Source organism: Papio anubis, chromosome 11, assembly GCF_008728515.1.
Source record: "Papio anubis isolate 15944 chromosome 11, Panubis1.0, whole genome shotgun sequence".
Lineage (NCBI taxonomy): Eukaryota > Metazoa > Chordata > Mammalia > Primates > Cercopithecidae > Papio > Papio anubis.
Window position 1 is genome coordinate 101,903,466 of NC_044986.1, and position 19,262 is coordinate 101,922,727.

Below are 19,262 nucleotides of genomic sequence, written 5' to 3' on the forward strand. Positions count from 1 at the left end.
TAAGGTTGGGTACAGTGGCTCACACCTATAATCCCAACACTTTGGGAGGCTGAGGCGGGCAGATCACTTGAGTTCCAGACCAGCCTGATCAACCTGGCAAAACCCCATTTCTACTAAAAATACAAAAATTAGCTGGGCATGGTGGTGCACACCTGTAATCCCAGCTACTCAGGAGGCTTGAGGCACAAGAATGGCTTGAACCCAGGAGGTGGAGGTTGCAGGGAGCCAAGATCGCACCACTGTACTCCAGCCTGGGTGACTGACAGAGTGAGACTCTGTCTCCAAAAATAAAATAAAATAAAAAATAAAAGAAAGAAAGATTAAGCTATCAGCCCAAATAATACAATTAGCATATTGTGAAGGCTGGATCCTGATCAGTCCTGCCTGCCTCCAGAACCAGGCCTTGAGCTGCCAGGCAATAGGGCTGTACAGCCTGATTGCCCTGCACAATTAAGGTTTTGCTGACCAGAGTCCTTAACGATCACAGCTACTATTATGCAGACCAGCATTATGTTGCAATAAGGGCCACCCACATTTTTTGAAGACTGTAAAGGGAGTTAAGGTGACCTCTTAGCCTTTCAATAATTTTGACTAAGGAAAACCCTTGACCAACATATTTTTTAAAGACAAACAGAAGTTTTGCAACCGTGAATCTTCCAGTGTTTGAAGTCAGATTTTGAAACATAAGGCATGTTCTCATTCTTCTTATGTTTAATAGCAGGAAATTAGAACCTAGATTTTCAGTCGGGTATGGTGACGCACTCCTGTAGTCCCAGTTATCTGGGGGTGGGTTGGGGGTGGGTCCTGGGGCAGGAGGATTCCTTGAGCGGGGGAGGTTGAGGCTGCAGTGAGCCATGATCATGCCACTGCACTCTAGCCTGGGGAACAGAGCAAGACCCTGTCTTCCAAAAAAGAAAAAAAAAAAAAGAACCTAGATTTTAAGAGATTTCATGTTAGACGCCAGATACATCATTTTTAACATCTTATTCTCTATCTTGCTGATTGGCTCTCTTCTTATCAAGGATACTTCTCTGAGAGGAAGCCAGAAAAACAGCCGCCAGAAGAGCATCTGGTATTAAGAGGCTCAGTATCTGGAAGAGAGCATCAGATGTGTGTTATCTGACTTCCTTCTTACAGCTGGCTGTGTAATCTTCCCGCAAAGGAAGCCTGGGATAGTCCATACTGAGAAGGTCCAGGAGGAACAAATGGCATTGCAGAGAGGAAGAGAGGAAAGGGGAAATGGGTGGTAGGAGAAAAAGAATGGAAAAGACAGAAGATGAGATCATGTCTGCGGTAATTTCATAGGCCATGTCTACACTGATCTCTGGTGTTTACAATGCTGGCTGGAGTTCGCTTGCAGAAGTGCAGTGATAGTGTTAGGGGCGTTTGAACCAGAGCAACTCCATCTTAAATAGGAGCTACGTAAAATGAGGCTGAGACCTACTGGGCTGCATTCCCAGATGGTTAAGACATTTTACGTCACAGGGTGAGATAGGAGGTCATCACAAGATACAGATCATAAAGCCCCTGCTGATAAAACAGGTCACAGTAAAGACGCCAGCCAAAACCTATGAAAACCAACATGGCCACAAGAGTGACCTCTGGCTGTCCTGGCAACATCAGGAAATTATCCTATATGGTCTAAAAAGGGGAGGCATGAAAATCCACCCCTTGTTTAGCATACCATCAAGAAATAACCACAAAAAAGGGCAACCAGCAGTCCTCAGGGCTGCTCTATGGAGTAGCCATTCTTTTATTTCTTTACTTTCCTAATAAACTTGCTTTTGTCGGGCACGGTGGCTCACACCTGTAATCCCAGCACTTTGGGAGGCCAAGGCAGGTAGATCACCTGAGGTCAGGAATTCAAGACCAGCCTGGCCAACATGGTAAAACCTCTTCTCTACTAAAAATTCAAAAATTAACCGGGTGTAGTGGTGCATACTTGTAATCCCAATTACTCAGGGGCTAAGGCAAGAGAACTGCTTGAACCTGAGAGGCGGAGGCTGCAGTGAGCCGAGATCGCGCCACTGTACTCTAGCCTGGGCAACAGAGCGAGACTCCATCTCAAAAACAAAAACAAACAAAAAAACTTGCTTTCACTTTACTCTACAGACTCGCCCTGAATTCTTTCTTGTATGAGATTCAAAACCCTCTCTTGGAGTCAGGACCCCCTTCCTGTTAACAAGAGAATAAAAATGTGTACATAGATTCATGCATTAAAATCTCTTCCCTTTTGGAGGGTCAGCGTGGAGTACAAAAGAGGCAGAAAGACAGAATGTGACTGGTTCATCCCGCATTATCCAGAGAAGGGACAGCTGGCCAGCCATGGCAGAACTGGCAATGTACGTAACAGCAGATCAGAGCTGGAGAACACCAAAAGATATTCATTACTCCTTTCAACCTTAATTACAACTAGGCTCCCCTTGTAATTGTTTTAATCAAAGCCACCATTATTGCAGCAATAGCAATAATTAGGACACCACAAATAAGAAGAGTAACAATAATCATTATTTTTGACATGGAAAGATACACCATTTTTGATGGGCCAATTTCTATATTTCTCAGCAAAACTGATACTTTCTTTTTAGAGACAGGATCTGATTTTTGGGCTTCAGTGATCTTCCCACCTCAGCCCCCTGAGAAGCAGGGACTACAGGTGTGTGCCACCACACGCGGCTAATTTTTTAAACATTTTTTGTTGAGATGGGGTCTCGCTGTGTTACCCAGGCTGGTCTCAAGCTGCTGGCCTCAAGTGATCCCCTCGCCTTGGCCTCCCAGAGTGCTGGGATTATAGGCATGAGCCACCGTGCCCAGTCCCTTTTTAAAATTATCAAAGAATTACAGCAGGATTCTTGTTCTTTTCTCTTCGTCTGGGTTTACTGACTGTTGCAAGTGTGAAGAAAAAGCAAACATGAAGTCCATAAAGCACGTTTCACATTTTTAGCCACTCAGATAATGATTCCCTAGAAGAGAAGGTTGAATTTAAGGAAGAATATGAGATTGAGAATAAAGCATAGATTTCAATTTTTCGGGCTGATGCCAATCCCCATTTCCATGGATAATCAAAGGCTGAGTGGGTTAGACATAATTTTTGCACCTAACTGGGAAGACAGCAGAGTTAAAACACTGAGCTTGTCTCCCTCGTGTGGAAATCAGTATCATCCTGCCCTTCTTCCCACCCCCACCCATCACACTTATGGTTAAGTGCTTTCTGCTTCCTTCCCTACGTTCTCCATACTCAAAGGTCAATCTGATAACACACCAGTGAGGTCAGTAGAGGAGGCCTCATATCTCCTGTGACCCCAAACCTGCTCTATCTGCTAAAAGTCATTGCACACAGCCAAGAAACAAAAACATCCCTAGCCACAGTTGGGTAATGTCTATGTGGCTGTCAAAATAACCAGAGGAAACAGGTAGGTGAAGACAGAAAGCTAGCACAAAGCAAGGCATGCAGAAGGAGCACATCTGTGATTCAAAAGAAAAAAAAAAATGTTAGGCACAGTGGTTCACGCCTGTAATTCTAGTCCTTTGGCAGGCAGAGGCAGGAGGATCGCTTGAGGCCAGGAGTTCAAGACCAGCCTGGTCAATAGAGCAAGACCCCGTCTCCACTACCAAAAATAAAAAACTAGCCTGGGCATGGTGCTGCATGTCTATAGTCCCAGCTAGTCAGGAGGCTGAGGTGACAGGATCTTGAGCGCAGGAATTCTAGGCTGCAATGAGCTACGAACACACTCTGCACTTCAGCCTGGGCAATAGGGCAAGAACCTATCCAAAAAAAAAAGAAAAAAAAGAAGAGCAGAAACAAAACTCTAATGTCAGTTTTTTAAGGAAAAGGAGTTACCACAAGTCTGTATCTGTAAGATCTATTTTACCCTAAAAATAAATTTATGTATTTGTGTATTCATTCATTCATTTGCTACTTCATTCATTCACAGTGCTAAGCACGCCGTGCTTTCAGGGTACACAGCAGTTGGTACCATGCTTTCCTCAGTGAGGTAATACCCCTTCATTACCTGCACTTTAGATGCGTTTAGATGTGTTTGTGGTTGAACATGGGAACACTCTTTTGGGGAACTGCATACTCTCTAGGCCCTTCCTCTCTGGCCTGGCCTCCTGTTCTCTTGCTATATTGGCAAAGAAGACTGAGCTTGCAGGCAGAAGTTTTCTACACCCGGCTTCCTCCTCCCAAGCCCCCAAAGAGATCCGGAACAACTCAATAGTATGCACAGTCCACTAAGCTATCCTTTACCTTTCACAACGAAGGTAAGTTTACTTTCCTTGATGTTCATTAAAGAGCGAGCTACCCAAGGAGAAATGAGAGCATATTCGTACCTGGTCTCTCAGCCTCTCTTGGTGACCCATGATTGCAGAGGCGTGGTGGGGATACTTCTGCTTCAGATGTTCTAGGAACGCTTCTCTCTTCCGATCCATCTCAGATGTTTGCATTCCCAGGATTTCCTTGGAACTTCGGGGCCCTCCTAGGGTGTGTCTCCTTGGGATATTGCGGGAAGACTTGGAAACTGAACCACGACTGTTTCCATTAGAAAGGCGTTCCTTGGTTCTGCGGCATTCTGCATCTTCTAGTGATGTGACATGCAGATTGCCTTTCCCTTGTTCTGAAAGACAAAAAAACTCAGTTCACAATTAATGATTTCCCACTAGAAGTCTCATTTGCAGAACACCAAGAGAGTTTGCGGCAGTTGTTAACGTATGAATGTTAACTTTGCAAATCTTTTTTCTTTTTGTTTCTTTTTCTGCTTTGCAGCAGTCAGGGGGAAAAAATCCACAATCAAAGAAATACGAAAAATCATACTTTAGAAATAAAGATGTTCACTGGGCATGGTGGCTCCTGCCTGTAACCCCAGCCTTTTGGGAGGCTAAGGCAGGAGAATCACTTGAGCCCAAGAGTTCAAGACCAGCCTGGGTAACATGGTGGACCCCTATCTCTACAAAAAATTAAAATTAGCCAGGAGTAGTGGTGCACGCCTGTAGGTCCCAGCTTATCGGGAGGCTGAGGCAAGACAATCGCTTGAGTCCAAGAGGTTGAGGCTGCAGTGAGCTATGATCGTGCCACTGCATTCCAGCCTGGGTAGGTGACAGTTGTGAGACCCTGTCTCAAAACATAAAAACAAGAAAACCCACAAGAACACTTGGTTAGGTTACTTGTGTGCAGGCAGTTGGGTTATTCCTTATCCTTGTCTGTAATTATAGAAAGAGTTAACTCCGGCTACGCGCGGTGGCTCACGCCTGTAATCCCAGCACTTTGGGAGGCTGAGGCGGGTGGATCACGAGGTCAGGAGATCGAGACCATCCTGGCTAACACAGTGAAACCCCGTCTCTACTAAAAATACAAACAAAAAGAAAAAAAAAATAGTCGGGCGTGGTGGCGGGTGCCTGTAGTCCCAGCTACTTGGGAGGCTAAGGCAGGAGAATGGCATGAACCCAGGAGGCGAAGCTTGCAGTGAGCCGAGATCGCACCATTGCACTCCAGCCTGGGCCACAGAGCGAGACTCCATCTCAAAATAAATAAATAAATAAAATAAAGAAAGAATTAACTCCAGTGATTCTGATTATTTCTGTATTTTAAATAACAGTTTCATTCTGGTAACAGGATTGTTATATAAGCTTAATCAGATTTCTGAAACATTTGCTTCATCACCAAGAAAAAAAATAGCTATCACCCTGTACATAAGTAATTATTGACACATGTGAACCATTTGACAATTTTATTTTCTCTTATTGGCATAAACCAAGCAAGCATAAGAATATCATCAGAAGTAACAATCGAGGGGTTATAAAGTAAAGGCTTAGACAAATGAAAAAGAAGAGCAATGGTATGTCCTGATAGCCTGGACCTAATACATCCTGCCTTCTGAGCTGGCTTTGAAGGGACAAGTTGGTTTCTGCTAAGAACAGATCAACTAAGCCATGTGATGTCAACGCTGAGAGTGGGGAGCAGGTAAAGGGAATCTCCATTCATCCTCGATGGTTGGGAGATGGGGTGTCAGGTTTGAATATTCCAGTGAGCTGAGAAAAGAGAGTTACATTTAAAAAAAAAACAATTAGGGAGAAAAGGTAAAACATTCAGAAGCACTTCAGGAGTTAGACAGGCTCTCTTCACGAAGTCAGGCTCTTCACGAAGAACAGTTCTTATCATAAAGTATTGCTGATACAGGCAGAATAATGTTTCCCTGTCCATTGAATTCCCTGGAAAAAGTACTAGGCTGGATCTCAGGAATCTTGGCTTTAATCCGACATTTAGAACAAATGATGTGACCTCTCTCAGTCTCATTCTCTTCATAAATAAAATGAAGATGATTGAACTAACATTAGATATGCAAAGAGCCTTCTACCTCTAAATCTTTTAAAACTATTCTAATTGGTTTTTTTTAAATAAGTTTCCAATAGAAGCATATTTGCCAATTATTTATCTTTACAAGTTAAGCGCAGAAAAATACAGATTCAATATTTGGGAGTTCTGCTCAGTTGAATGCCAGATAAACAGAAACCAATCCTTCATGCTAGTTTTGCAAAGCAACAGGTGTTGAGAGTTTAGGCATAAATCAGTTTCCAGAAAGCAATGACACCAACACTCTTTCCCTTGTCTTTGCCTAGAAAGATCTGTGTATAGAACTCTAGGTATAGATGCCCTTTGGTTGGGCAGGGAAAACATTTTAATCTCAGGTTGGTTTTCCTGTTCCAGTCTTCTAACCCTTGATGTGTGTTCTGGGAATAATTCTTCTTGTTTACCCTTCAATTCTCATTACATTGCTAATTATAGCATCTCCATCAGACACTGATGGGGAACGGGAGGACAAGCACAGCCAAGTTAGTCAATTCTTCTACTTTTCATTAGTTTCAGCAGTAAGTTTACAAGGAGAAGAAGATGGAACTATTGGGCTAAAAGATAGGGCTAAACTGTCATTTCATTTACTTAGCTTACCCTTCTAACACTTAGACTCACATCATGGCTACCTTTTAAATGATCTCTTCCTTAATAATATAAAAATAACAGGATCTATTGAACAAAGCTCGATGCAGAAAATGCTGTGTCTCAGGTTGATAAACACCTGTGCAATCTGAAGAGGTTTAGCTTTATCTTTTGAGTGTTGTGCATGTGTTTCATATCAGCCAAAATTGTTGTATACTTGATATAACACTCTTGCCTTTGTTTTGTTTTGGTTTGGTTTGGTGTGGTTTTGAGACAGGGTCTTGCTCTGTCAGGCTGGAATGCAGTAGCATGATCATGGCTCACTGCAGCCTTGACCTCCTGGGTGCAAGCAATCCTCTTGCCTCAGCCTCCTGACTAGCTGGGACCACAGATGTGTGCCACCACACCTGGCTATTTTTTTATTTTTATGTTTTTTTTTTTTTTTTTTTTTTTTTACCTTTTTTCTTTTTTTTGACACAGAGTCTCACTCCATCACTGAGGCTGGACTGCAGTGGTGCGATCTCAGCTCACTGCAACCTCTACCTACCGAGTTCGAGCGATTCTTGTGCCTCAGCCTCCCGAGTGGCTGGGATTACAGCCGTGCGCAACCATGCCCGGCTAAGTTTTGTATTTTTAATAGAAACGGGCTTTCACCATGTTGGCCAGGCTGGTCTCGAATCCCTGACCTCAAGTGATCCGCCTCCCTCAGCCTCCCAAAGTGCCAGGATTACAAGCATGAGCCATCACACCTAGCAACACTATTGACTTTTAAGTGGAGTTTGAAGATTAGTTTTGACATTATTAAGAAAATATATTGGCCGGGCGCAGTGGCTCAAGCCTGTAATCCCAGCACTTTGGGAGGCCGAGACGGGCGGATCACGAGGTCGGGAGATCGAGACCATCCTGGTTAACACGGTGAAACCCCGTCTCTACTAAAAAATACAAAAAACTAGCCGGGCGAAGTGGCGGGTGCCTGTAGTCCCAGCTACTCGGGAGGCTGAGGCAGGAGAATGGCGTGAACCCGAGAGGAGGAGCATGCAGTGAGCTGAGATCCGGCCACTGCACTCCAGCCTGGGTGACAGAGCAAGACTCCGTCTCAAAAAAAAAAAAAAAAAAAAAAAAAAAAAAGAAAATATATTTTAAGTTATCCAGGACAGCTAGATGAATTAAGAGGATTGAGCCTCTGGAAGGGTGATTTCTTACGCAAGTATAACACACATCTGTCCACATGCACATACACAGTCATACGGCTAAACGTCCATGCATGTCCAATGGCAACAACAGGGCAGAAAGTCGCATCCTGCCTTACTATGCCACACGGGCTCATATGATCTATTCTGTTTCATCCAAAGAGCATCAGAAGAGGTCTAGACAGCCAGGACAATAAACCCTCCTTCTTGTTTGAAATGAGTTGGGAAGGGAGCTGGAAGGGGAGAGTTTTGGGGGTCAGAGCCAATCTTCTGTCCACATTAATCTTTGAGTAGCCCTGGTTTACTGGACTAGACTCATCAAACTTCTGTTTTTTCCTAGCACTTTTCACCTCATGTTGCTTTTCTGTTTTCTCTTTCTTGTGGATTTTTCTAAAATATCTCCAGTTGCTTAACAAGGATTGATGTGATTTGGAGGAAAGGTACAAACAGCATCAACCATCAGCAAGGCTGGAAGGGTCAATGCAGCCACTTGGCAAACATCAGATTGCCTTCGGAGCTCACTTCTTCTTTTTGTCTCAATGTCCTGCCTTGTGCCTTCCACCCAATGCCCAATGCTCTAGCATTCTGTCTGCCTCCCCTCCTACCTCGAGGCACCTGCTCTACTGTCACCAGCACTCACAGCCACCTAACGCCACTTTCCACACAAAGCCACTTTACCCACATCCGTCATCTGAGCCTTTTCCTCAACAAGGCTAAGCTCTTGGAAGCGTCAAGTCCCACACCTGAGGGAGAAGCAACAACTCTGCCATTCCAGCCATTTCAGGAGAATGTGGTCTTTTCAGCAGAGAAAAACTAAGAACGATTAAAACAAGAGAGGGAGCAGGCAGAGGACATTAGTCACAATTCCATAGCCATGTTGTCAGAGATCTGAGCCTGGCCAACTCCTCATTATCCACATGAATAGAGAAAAGCTCAAGTGTGGATTATCCAAGCCATCAAAACAGAAATACAATTCGATTTCTTGTTTGGAATGCGCTTTGGTGTTAACATTTAAATATGGGTGTGTCTAGCTGTTTGCTATTCTGGGAATCCTTGTTGAACAAAATAATGAAGCTGTAGCATGAAGGCAAGGCTTGCTGAAAGGCAGTCCTGTTTCCCTTTCCTGCCCCTCCCAGCCTCTGCAGAGCCCAGGGCAACTCCTCCTGGGAGCTTACTTCAAGCAGGGCAAAGAGCAACATATGAGCTTAAAGCCGAGCAAAATCCCTGGAACATTCCCTGGAGAAGTGAGGACAAGGCAGACAGAAATGCTAGAGGGACACTTCAGGAATCCAAGGGGCTCCCAGACTAGGATTTGGCATTCTGGAAAGAAAGCATGGAAAGTAGGGGCTGAGGTAGACACCAAACACGCAGAGGCTCTTGGAAGATGAGGCATCCTCAAGGAGAAAGCCGCACTGCAAGTCCCGCAGGCAGGCAACTGCAGGAGCTGCCAAGGCCAGCTTCTTCGCCACAACTCAGGTTACTCTGGCTGGGTCAGCTGACCTGCAGCAAGGGATCTGGGGCCTTGCATCACTCAGGCATTCCACACCCGCTCCAGAGCCAGCAACAGTGCTGACGGCTTCCCTGAGATCCTCTTCCTGGGTCAAGATTAGGTAGGCCGCAGACTCTGAGGGAAGGCATCCCCCCTTCTTTCTCGTGGCTTCTGGTTAGCTGTCTCCTTCTCAAGTGTGCTGAGAAGCTCTCTTGTCACAGGGAGCATCATGGGGAGTTGCTGTTTGGTCTGGAGACAGCCCTATGTGTTCAACCAGAATGCTCTTCTGCTGCACACACAGGCAGACCGCATTTTCCAGCCACCTCCCTCCATCTCACTGGGGCCTTGTATTAATTCCAGTCAATGCATTGTGGGCAGAAGCCACGTAAGCCACCTTCGGTCAGGGCCCCTGGACCTCCTGAATAACTTTCCATGTTCTCTCTCTCTTTACTCTTTGGCCAGTGGAATACAAAGGATCCATAGAGCAGAACCCTCGAAGGCCATGGGGGATGGCAGAGTGACAAGGCAGGAGGAGCCTCGGCAGCCACCCAGGAAATCCACCTGGCCACAGAAATCACACTGTGCTGTGTGTGAGTGAGCAATTCACCTTCATCATCCAAAGCCACCAAGATTAGAGGGTGGTTAAAACAATTAGCCTATCTGATTAATACACATAATCGGTTAGCAGGCCGCAGGATCCTACAGCCTCCCTCAGTTTTCAAACTCCCTTGTGTTTTTGTTTGTTTGTTTGTTTTTAGAAACAGGGTCTTGCTCTGTCACCCAGGCTGGAATGCAGTCATGCAATCATGGCTCAATGCAGCCTCGAACTCCTGCGCTCAAGTGATCCTCCTGCCTCAGAATCGAGTGACGGGGACTACAGGTGCATACTACCATGCATGGCTACTTTAAAAAAATTTTTTTTGTAGAGATGGGATCTCACTATGTTGCCCAGGCTGGTCTAGAACTCCTGGTCTCAAGTGATCCTCCTGCCTCAGCATCTCAAAGTGATGGGGTTAGCTCCCTTGTTACTATCATAACATATACACAAAGCAACACAGAAATTACAGCTGAAACCGGGTCATTATATTCCTCTACAGCATAAAATTTTGTCAATGATGAAGAGGATTTCTGGTATAGATCTTAGACAAAGTAGAGACAGGACCTTCTCTTCCCAGAACAGCATTCTGTGTCAAGCACTGATTGATTGATTCATTCATTCATACAAATATTTATTGACTGCCTGCTCCTACACCGAAAGGAGTTAGGAGATAGAGTGTGAAGTAGATCAAGTCAGACTTAATTCCCTCATAGAGGAGTCCACGTTTGAAATAGAGAGGCCAACCCCAAACAAATCATATAGATTCTAAATGTCACCTACCAATACATGCTTTGAAGAATGAAATGGGATAAGGGTACAGAGACCGAGGGGGCTGTTTTAGAGGAGGTTTCTGCATATCTGATTCCCCAGGCTTGCACTCGATGGGAGGCTGCCAATCAGAGTGTGGGGAAGGTAAGCAGGTGGGCTGATAGCACCTCACCTGCATAGTTTCAAGACCTTAGGGACCAGAGCAAAAGCACACACGTCAGGACTGCTGTGGACAGAGTCATCCCAAGGAATGACTATCCCCCAGGGTCACACGGAAGAGCCCATGGCCTTCAAAGGGAAAATGATAGAGTTAGATTCAGGTTCCACCAATAATTGTTGAGTGCCTACTCTGCAAAGCACACTATGCGCTACACTTCCCCATTGTTATTTACCTGGTAGCCGGGCTATTCAGCCGTGGAAGCTTCATCGATTAGAGCTATTCTTAGGGTGATCATATACCCCAGTTTGCCAAAACAGCTCTGGGTTACAACTGTTGTCCCAGTAAAATTATTTGTAGTGTTCCCTTTCACTCTCAAAAGGATCTCATTTGGACAATAAGTTACATGATCACCCCAGGGATCCTTATCTATAGCAGGATAATAAACTCAAAGTCCCAAAGTGGTATAATTAGCCTTTCATTCAACAAATGTTTACTGAGTGCCTTCTGAGGTGCCCGGTGCTCTGTTAGGTGCTGGAAATGCAAATGTGGATAAATAAGACATGGTCCCTGCTGTGGAATATCACATTGTCATTGGGTAAAACAGATACACAGGCAGACACAAGAGAGAGTGCAATGATAGAAATGGATGTCATGGGTAATGTTAGCGTCAGAGATATTGCTCTCCCTCACAGTCTCGTGCTCACTGGGAGAACTAAAAATGAAGCCATGCTTCTCTACAGCATCCTATTCACCCAGAACTGAACAGGATTTAAAAAATCGAACTTGGATTTTTATTCCTCTTTTGCCATTTTTTCCAGCCCTTCCTTCCAATCTCCCTGACCTCTAGATGCTGGAGTGCCTCAGGAGGCACCCCTTTGGACTTTTCTTCTGCACACAGATTCGATCCTACGGGATCTCTCATTTCTCAGTCTTCCTGCAGCTCTAGTCATTAATATCCAAATTGCAATCAACATCTCCACTTGGATCCCTGATAAACTTCTCAGTCCTAATCTATCAAAAGATTTTCTGCTCTTCAGACCCTCAAACCATAAACACCCTCTCATCTGTTCTTCGCAAATGCTCCCCCACTTAGGCAAATGGCAACTCCATTCTCTCAGCTGCTTACACCAAAATTTTGGAAGTTGTCTCTGACTCCTCTTTTTCTCTTACATCCCACGTTGAATCCTTTAGCAATTGCTTTTGTCTTGTTTGTCTTTTCTTTTCTCCTCTCCTCTACTCCCCTCTCTTCTTTTCTGTTCTTTCCCCTTCCTTCTCCTTCTCTCTCTCTTTCTCTCTTTCTTTCTTTCAGAGTCTTACACTGTTACCCAGGCTGGAATGCAGTGGTGCAATCATGGCTAACTGCAGTTCCAACCTCCTGGCTCAAGTGATCCTCCTGCCTCAGCCTCCCAAGTAGCTGGGACTACAGGCATGTGCCACTATGCCTAGCTAATTTTTTTTTCTAGAGATGGGGTCTCACTATGCTGCCCAGGGTAGCGGAAATGCTTTGGGCATTACCTTCAATACACACCTAGAATCTGCTTGCTTATCGCCACCTGCTAATCACCACCTGGTCCAAGCTAGCCCTGGTTCTTGCCTCCTTGACTACAGAAGCTTCCTAAAGGCCTCCCTGTCCTTCCCTCAACCCTACTTGGGTTGTTCTCAATACAGCACCCAGTATTACTCCCATTTAAAAAGACAAATCCCTTTGTAACTCACCTAGGCAACATAGCAAGACCCCTTCTCTAAAATAAAATAAAATAAAATAAAATAAGATAAAATAAACCACGCATGGTGGCATGTCCCGGTAGTCCCAGCTATTTGGAGGCTAAAGCCAGAGGATTGCTTGAGTCCAAGAGTTCAAGGCTGCAGTGAGCTATAATCATACCACTGCACTCCAGTCTGGGTGACAAACGAGACCCTATCTCTAAAAAAAAAAAAAAAGAGCAGTCCCACCTGCCAGGAGATTCCCACCTCTTTCAAAATAAAAGCTCTAGTCCTTATGATGGTTTCATGGGCCCTGGGTGATTTGGCCTGGGATGACCTCTCAACCTGTTTACCTCCCATCCTTCTCCCATGTTCTTGTTGTTCTTTGAATACATTAGATTCCTGCTATTACCTCTCTCATCTTTGCTCAAATATCACTTCAGTGAAGCTCTTTCTAATAATCCTATTTAGTTTCACTCCCTGTTTCTTTTCCTGCTTTATTTTTCTCCATAACCTTATTTCCATCAAATAGGGTTGCCAGATAAAATACAGGACTGCCCAGTTAAATGTGCACTTCACATAAATAATGGATTAGTATTTTTAGCATAAGTATATCCCAAATATGACACAGGATATACTTACACTAAAAAAAATTCACTGTTTACCTGAAATTCAAATTTAGCTGGGCCTCCTGTATTTTTATTTGCTAAATTCAGCAACTCTGCCATCTAACATGCTATATATTTTATTTATTTGTTCATTGTCTGCCTCCACCAGCTCCCCACCCCCTGAAACTTGGTCCTTACACTGTAAGTTCAATGAAGGCAAGTATTTTTAGTCTGCTTTGTTCACCACTGGATGTCTGGCAGCTAAAACAGTGACGATGACATAACAGATGCTCAATATTCACTGAATGAATTAATGAGTGAGCAAAGGAGCATGCTCTCTCAGCCTGACCATCCTAGCCTCTGAAGCCTCTGAATTGCCATGATTGTTGGAAAGTCATTTCTTAAATGGATCCCTTTCTAACAGCCCCTCTAGAATCTGGGTCATTTCTTTCAGGACAGGCCCAGAGGTTGAATTCCTGAAGTAAGATCCTGTCCCAGAAAATGGAGGGGTTGCGGGAGTCAGGGGGACGAGGTAGCCTTATCTTCCACTGGATGCCACTGACCCCGGTGGCCTCAAGGAGGGTGCTGTGCTTTGGCGGCACGAACGCAGACACCTCGACAGATGACTGTTCAGACTCAGGGAATCTCCAGCCATTACAAAACTTCGAGTTTTCTACATTTCACTGGGGGATTTCTATCTCTTGTGATTGTAAGTTCTCTTGTCTGGCTTAGCTTTGCATTTTCAGCGTGGATGAGTCATGTGCTACTTCCCTTTACATGTTCATAAAACACACACCTTTTCCCCTGTGCATAATCCCTACTCCCACGCACAGCACTGCACTCCCGCACTTCTTTTTGTTGCGTACTGGCCCCTGCATGAACCTGAGGGAGGCTGGGTCGGGCGGTCCAGGGCTGTGCGGTTTATGAACATGCTGCCTATAGGATTCCATAGAATCAGTTCTTGGCATTACAGGCGTCAGATGCCAGAGAGCAGGGACCTCCTCTGGCTACCCAATCCCGCTGCGAAATTTCTTTGGAACAACATAAGCTTCTGGAAATTCCCTACGGAAAAGACAAGTCTATTATAAACACAATTAAAGGGAAACTGCCTGGAGAAAATTTACCAAAATTGTCCAACAACTCCCAAGTTTTGAATTAAAACATAAAAGAAGATCCAGAGTTCTATCTATCACCCAGATGCTCAAGCCTTCCCCTGCTGCTGGGATCTGTAAAATAAAACACGCCTGGTTTCTGTGATTTAACTCTAAAATACTGCACAAACTTTGCAGCCAGCATGCATCTGCCACATGGAATCCCCCAACCAATGAATGGAAGCTGCCGTCCTAGAGACAGTTTCACAAAAACAGCTCCTTTCTCCCATGGCTGGAGCCCCGGGAGGAAATGATTAGGAGCTGTTAGTGATTTATTTGTCATTGCTTAGAGATACAGCGCATGCTGATGGCCCACTGTGTTACAAATGTGACATCACCCCACCACCTCTTTTGCTGCTTAAGAAAATCGTGCCAGAGATAAAGTCAAGCCTAAGAAATCACAGTTCTCTATTCTCTATCCAGTTTGGAAAATGTACCATCTCAAGAATTTGCCTTTTTTTTTTTTTTTTTTTTTCTTTGCCAGGTCCCAGGGCTGCAGTTTATAAAAAGCAGCAAGCGGCAAGGGGCACGCGTCCCTGTAACTCCATCTTTGAATGGGTCTGTTACTTACCCTGCATCTGTCTTCTGTCTGCTGAGTAAGGAAGGCACGGCTCACATTTCTGGCTTTCATTTTCTTCCATTGTCTCTGCCTGCCGCAAAAGCTCCTTGCTCTCTGGAAACTTCAGAGCGCAGTTCTAAAAGCTCCCAGAAAGCGCCTGGGAGGGGGCCCGGGGCTGGGGAGGAGGGGACGGTGCGAAACCCCACCCCAAACTATTTTCCACTCCGGTGCAAAGTCTCCCTCGCCCGAGAAAACTGCATTCCAGCGCCGGGCCTCTTGGATCTCCCCTACCCCTGGCCCTCCGTCCCTAGGTCTGTCCGACCGTCCGTCTGTCCGTCCGTCCGCAGGCGCGCTCCCCGGGGACTGGGGGCTGGGCTCTGCCAGGGCAGGGCGATGCCGGGGGTTGGGCGCGAGGGGGGAGGCCCCAACAGGTGACGGCCTCTCCTACCCACAGCTCGGCCTGCCTGGTTCCACCGCTGCAAACCACCGAGGCTCTGCAGCCCAGGAAGGAAAACATTTCACACATGATTAAGGCCGGGAGCCTTCGCTGGGAGCCAGTGCCCTCATCTCTTTAATCTCAGAGGGAGAGTGAGCCTCCCAAATCGGGTGATCCACATATTAAGAAACAGCAACCTGTCGAACCTCCCAAATTTCAGTGAACTCCCTTAAAAAAAAAAAAGTCCCAAACAATTTGAAAGAAAGGGTCTATGCTGGGTGCTGCAAGTAAGCACTTTCCGGCACTAATTTTTTAGGGCCCGATTAACATCTATGAAGAGGTCTAGCCTCATTTGCACACAGTCGATTTCAATCACTCAATCTGGACTTTTTAAAAAAAGTTTCTACTTACTTGCCTCACTTTCTCAGACTCCTCCCTTCCCCAACACACTTACAAACACACACACACTCACACTCACACACTCAGCCCTTGATCACAAATCCGAAAGGTAAACTAGTAAAGTCAACCTTCTGAAGCTCTCCCAGTTAACAACTTCAAAACATCTGAAAGACAGTGAAAATGCATTTCTTTGGATGGGCAGAGTTACAGCCAACATACTTCTTCTCCTTTTAAACCACCTACAAATATTTATTTTGTTCTTTACCCAGTCCTTGAAAAACTGGCAGAGTTCCCAGAGAGTGAAAATAGGGGGCATGATGTCCGGAGGAAAAAAAAAAAAAAAAGGATGGCAAAATAATCTAGGCAACATTAGCTCTGCAACCTCAGATATCTCAGGGTAACAGTAGCTAGGAGGAAGACTGCAATATTGTAACCTGTAGCAGCCCCATCACTGGAAGGTTAAAAAAGGACAATGCTTAGTCTGGTGACCATACCTTGCCCCAGTTTACAGGGCATTCCAGCAAGGTTTGAGATTGATTTAAATCAAGAATGTGTGCAGAACAATGGCCGGCCTATGTTCCAGATTGTGACCTCGAGTGACCTGTGTGTTTTGGCAGTGGGGGTGACGTATTTTGGTCATTTAAGACATAAGGATGTGGAAGCACCTAACAGACAAAGGATGTAGGCCAAAAGGAAAGGAGACATGCCAGGAAGTGAGTTATACTCATGTCGGGAGGGGAAGAAGAGAGCCCCTCAATTCCTAACGGGATTTTTCTTGAAATCCAAGAAGACGCAGTGGATCTTTCAGAAAAATAAACCAGTGCCTTGGCAGCCTGAATAGAGGCAGTGGGATTTGCAGGGCAGATAACTTAAGGTCTCTATGACTTTGCAACAGAATTACCTGGCAATCTTGCTTTAAGGAGGAATGAATCGTACACAGTTTGTGTCCCGGTGGCCCCTGGGCAAAGCCAGATGAATCTAGTTTTAAACTTACTATTTCCTTAGGTGTAAAATGTTCATGAAGGAGGACCCTCCTATGTTCAGCCTTTCAGGTCCAGATCATCCTGATTCTTGTACACTGTTGTGGTATCAGTCTTTAAGGCATTAATGCCAGGAAGAGTGGAGAGGAGGGCGGGAGAAAAATGAGAGAGAGAGAGAGAGAGAAACACTGCAGATGCAGCAGCCCAAATCAGATGTCCCTCAGCCTTTAGTTGTGACCCCAAGCCCCTTGCTTTGGTGTCCAGAGAGCCCATCCTTAGCAGCTCCTACCTGTCATTTGGTAGCACAGAGGCAAAAACCCCAGGATGAAGGAGGCAGCAGAGAGCTGCCATGGCAGCTGGCAGCCACAAACCATACCCTGCCCTGGGGCCCTCCTGGCTAGCTCAACCCAGGCAGAAGAGATCCATTGGCAGATGCTGATTATGATTTCCTGGCGGCTGTTTGGAAGGTGTCACAGCAGTCTTTCAAGGCCTCTGTTGATCCCTAGATGGACAAAAATAGGGGAATGTTTCCCACCAGGTCTGAACTACCGTTTTCCAGGCAGGCCAAGGAACCCCCTTGGTCAGTCCACCTTGCGTTCCAGCTGCTAGAACCCTCCCCTCCCTCATATGGGCCAAGCTGACTACCTTCTCCACTGATATTCCAGGAAGCAAAACTCTGTGATATGCACAAGAGAAAAAGGCGTTGGGGGGAAGACATGTAACATAAATCATTAAGGACCATGAAATCTAGACATGTATTTACAGTAAAATAATGTTCTTTTGAATGATCAAACTTTCTGACCATTCTATAGGGAAAAGCTTCTATTGGATTACTTACCAGCCTTTCGTTCCTCCTTAAGAGGAAGAACTGAAAACAATTTGAGAAGGCACTCTATTAGCCCTTGCACCGACTATTCCATATCTTTCTCCAAAGCACAGAGACCTTCCTAACCATTTAACACTGATTGTCAGTTTCTCTGGAAAACAGTAGCTGTATTCTGCAATCTATATAAACCTGCTAACTCCGATCTTCATGAAAATACTCTTATTGTCACTGCTGTTACTGTGGAGATGTTCTTCTTTCCGGAAGAAACACTATTTGAACTAGAAATAGGTGTATTTCTTTCTGGTTTAATTTAATTTCTGGGCTTAAAAATTGCTATTACATTGCAATCTGCCTACTGCTATACTTTGAAATTTGCTGTGAAAGGCATAAGGAAAGCGGCAAGAACTTGAAATCTGATTTCCCTCCAATCATATAGAGAACTAGAATAATAATAATACCAGGAGGCTAAGTTTTCAACTCCATTTCTGTTAACAGGGAAAGGTGCAAGACTATTTCTTGGTTAGTGGTTCCATATGTTGCAATTCATGACTTAAAATGAGCTACCACATAAAACAAATGTCATTTAAAAGGAAAGACAAGTGATGAGATAATAGAGTGCTGTAAAGACAAATGGTGATTTTGTAGTCATAGCTAACCTGTTACAGAACTGGACCATTATTGGTGCTGATAACGCAACATAAGTGGCAACCACCATGAAGAGAATTAATCACAAAAATCGTAAACAATTGCATGCAATTTCTCAGCAGGCCAATTACAGGGTTGTGGAAAGCATGTCAATTTCCTTTATGTAAGTTTTTCTTTTCTTTCTTTTTTTTTTTTTTTTTTGAGATGGTGTCTTGCTCTGTTTTTTTTGAGATGGCACCTTGCTCAGTTACCCAGTGGTGCGATCTGGGCTCACTGCAACCTCTGCCTCCTGGGTTCAAGCGATTCTCCTGCCTCAGCCTCCTGAGTAGCTGGGACTACAGGCACATGCCACCATGCCTGGCTAACTCTTTGTATTTTTCATAGAGATGGAGTTTCGCCATGTTAGCCAGAATGTTCTTGATCTCCTGACCTTGTGATCTGCCCGCCTCGGCCTCCCAAAGTGCTGGAATTACAAGTGTGAGTCACCGCACCCGGCCTTTTTTCCCTTTTTTTTTTTTTTGGAGGTGGAGTTTTGCTCTTGTGGCTCAGGCTGTAGTGCGATGGCCTGATCTCGGCTCACTGCAACCTCTGCCTCCTGGGTTCAAGCAATTATCCTCCTTCAGCATCCTGAGTAGCTGGGATTACAGGCACCCGCCACTATGCCTGGCTCTGTTTTTTTTTTTTTTTTTTTTTTTTTTTTGTATTTTTAGTAGAGATGGGGTTTCACCACGTTGGCCAGGCTGGTCTCGAACTCCTGACCTCAGGTAATTCGCCCACCTCGGCCTCCCAAAGTAATCATTCTGGGTTTATAGGCGTGA

The 19,262-nt window shown here is 45.0% G+C and overlaps 1 protein-coding gene across 9 annotated transcripts in view; it reads right to left on the reverse strand.

Annotated features, from left to right (window-relative positions):
• The window catches only part of KIAA1217 (KIAA1217 ortholog), a 499,018-nt gene that overhangs the window by 328,358 nt on the left and 151,398 nt on the right, over nucleotides 1-19,262 (reverse strand). For 4 of the 9 annotated variants that reach the window (XM_009214094.4, XM_009214098.4, XM_009214096.4 and 1 more), the window contains exon 2: nucleotides 4,333-4,616. In XM_009214094.4, the coding sequence (XP_009212358.2) occupies nucleotides 4,333-4,616 (284 nt within the window). Of the gene's footprint in view, nucleotides 1-4,332; nucleotides 4,617-15,170; nucleotides 15,802-19,262 lie in introns of those variants that run through there. The other 5 variants (XM_009214101.4, XM_009214100.4, XM_009214099.4 and 2 more) reach the window with 4 other exon arrangements.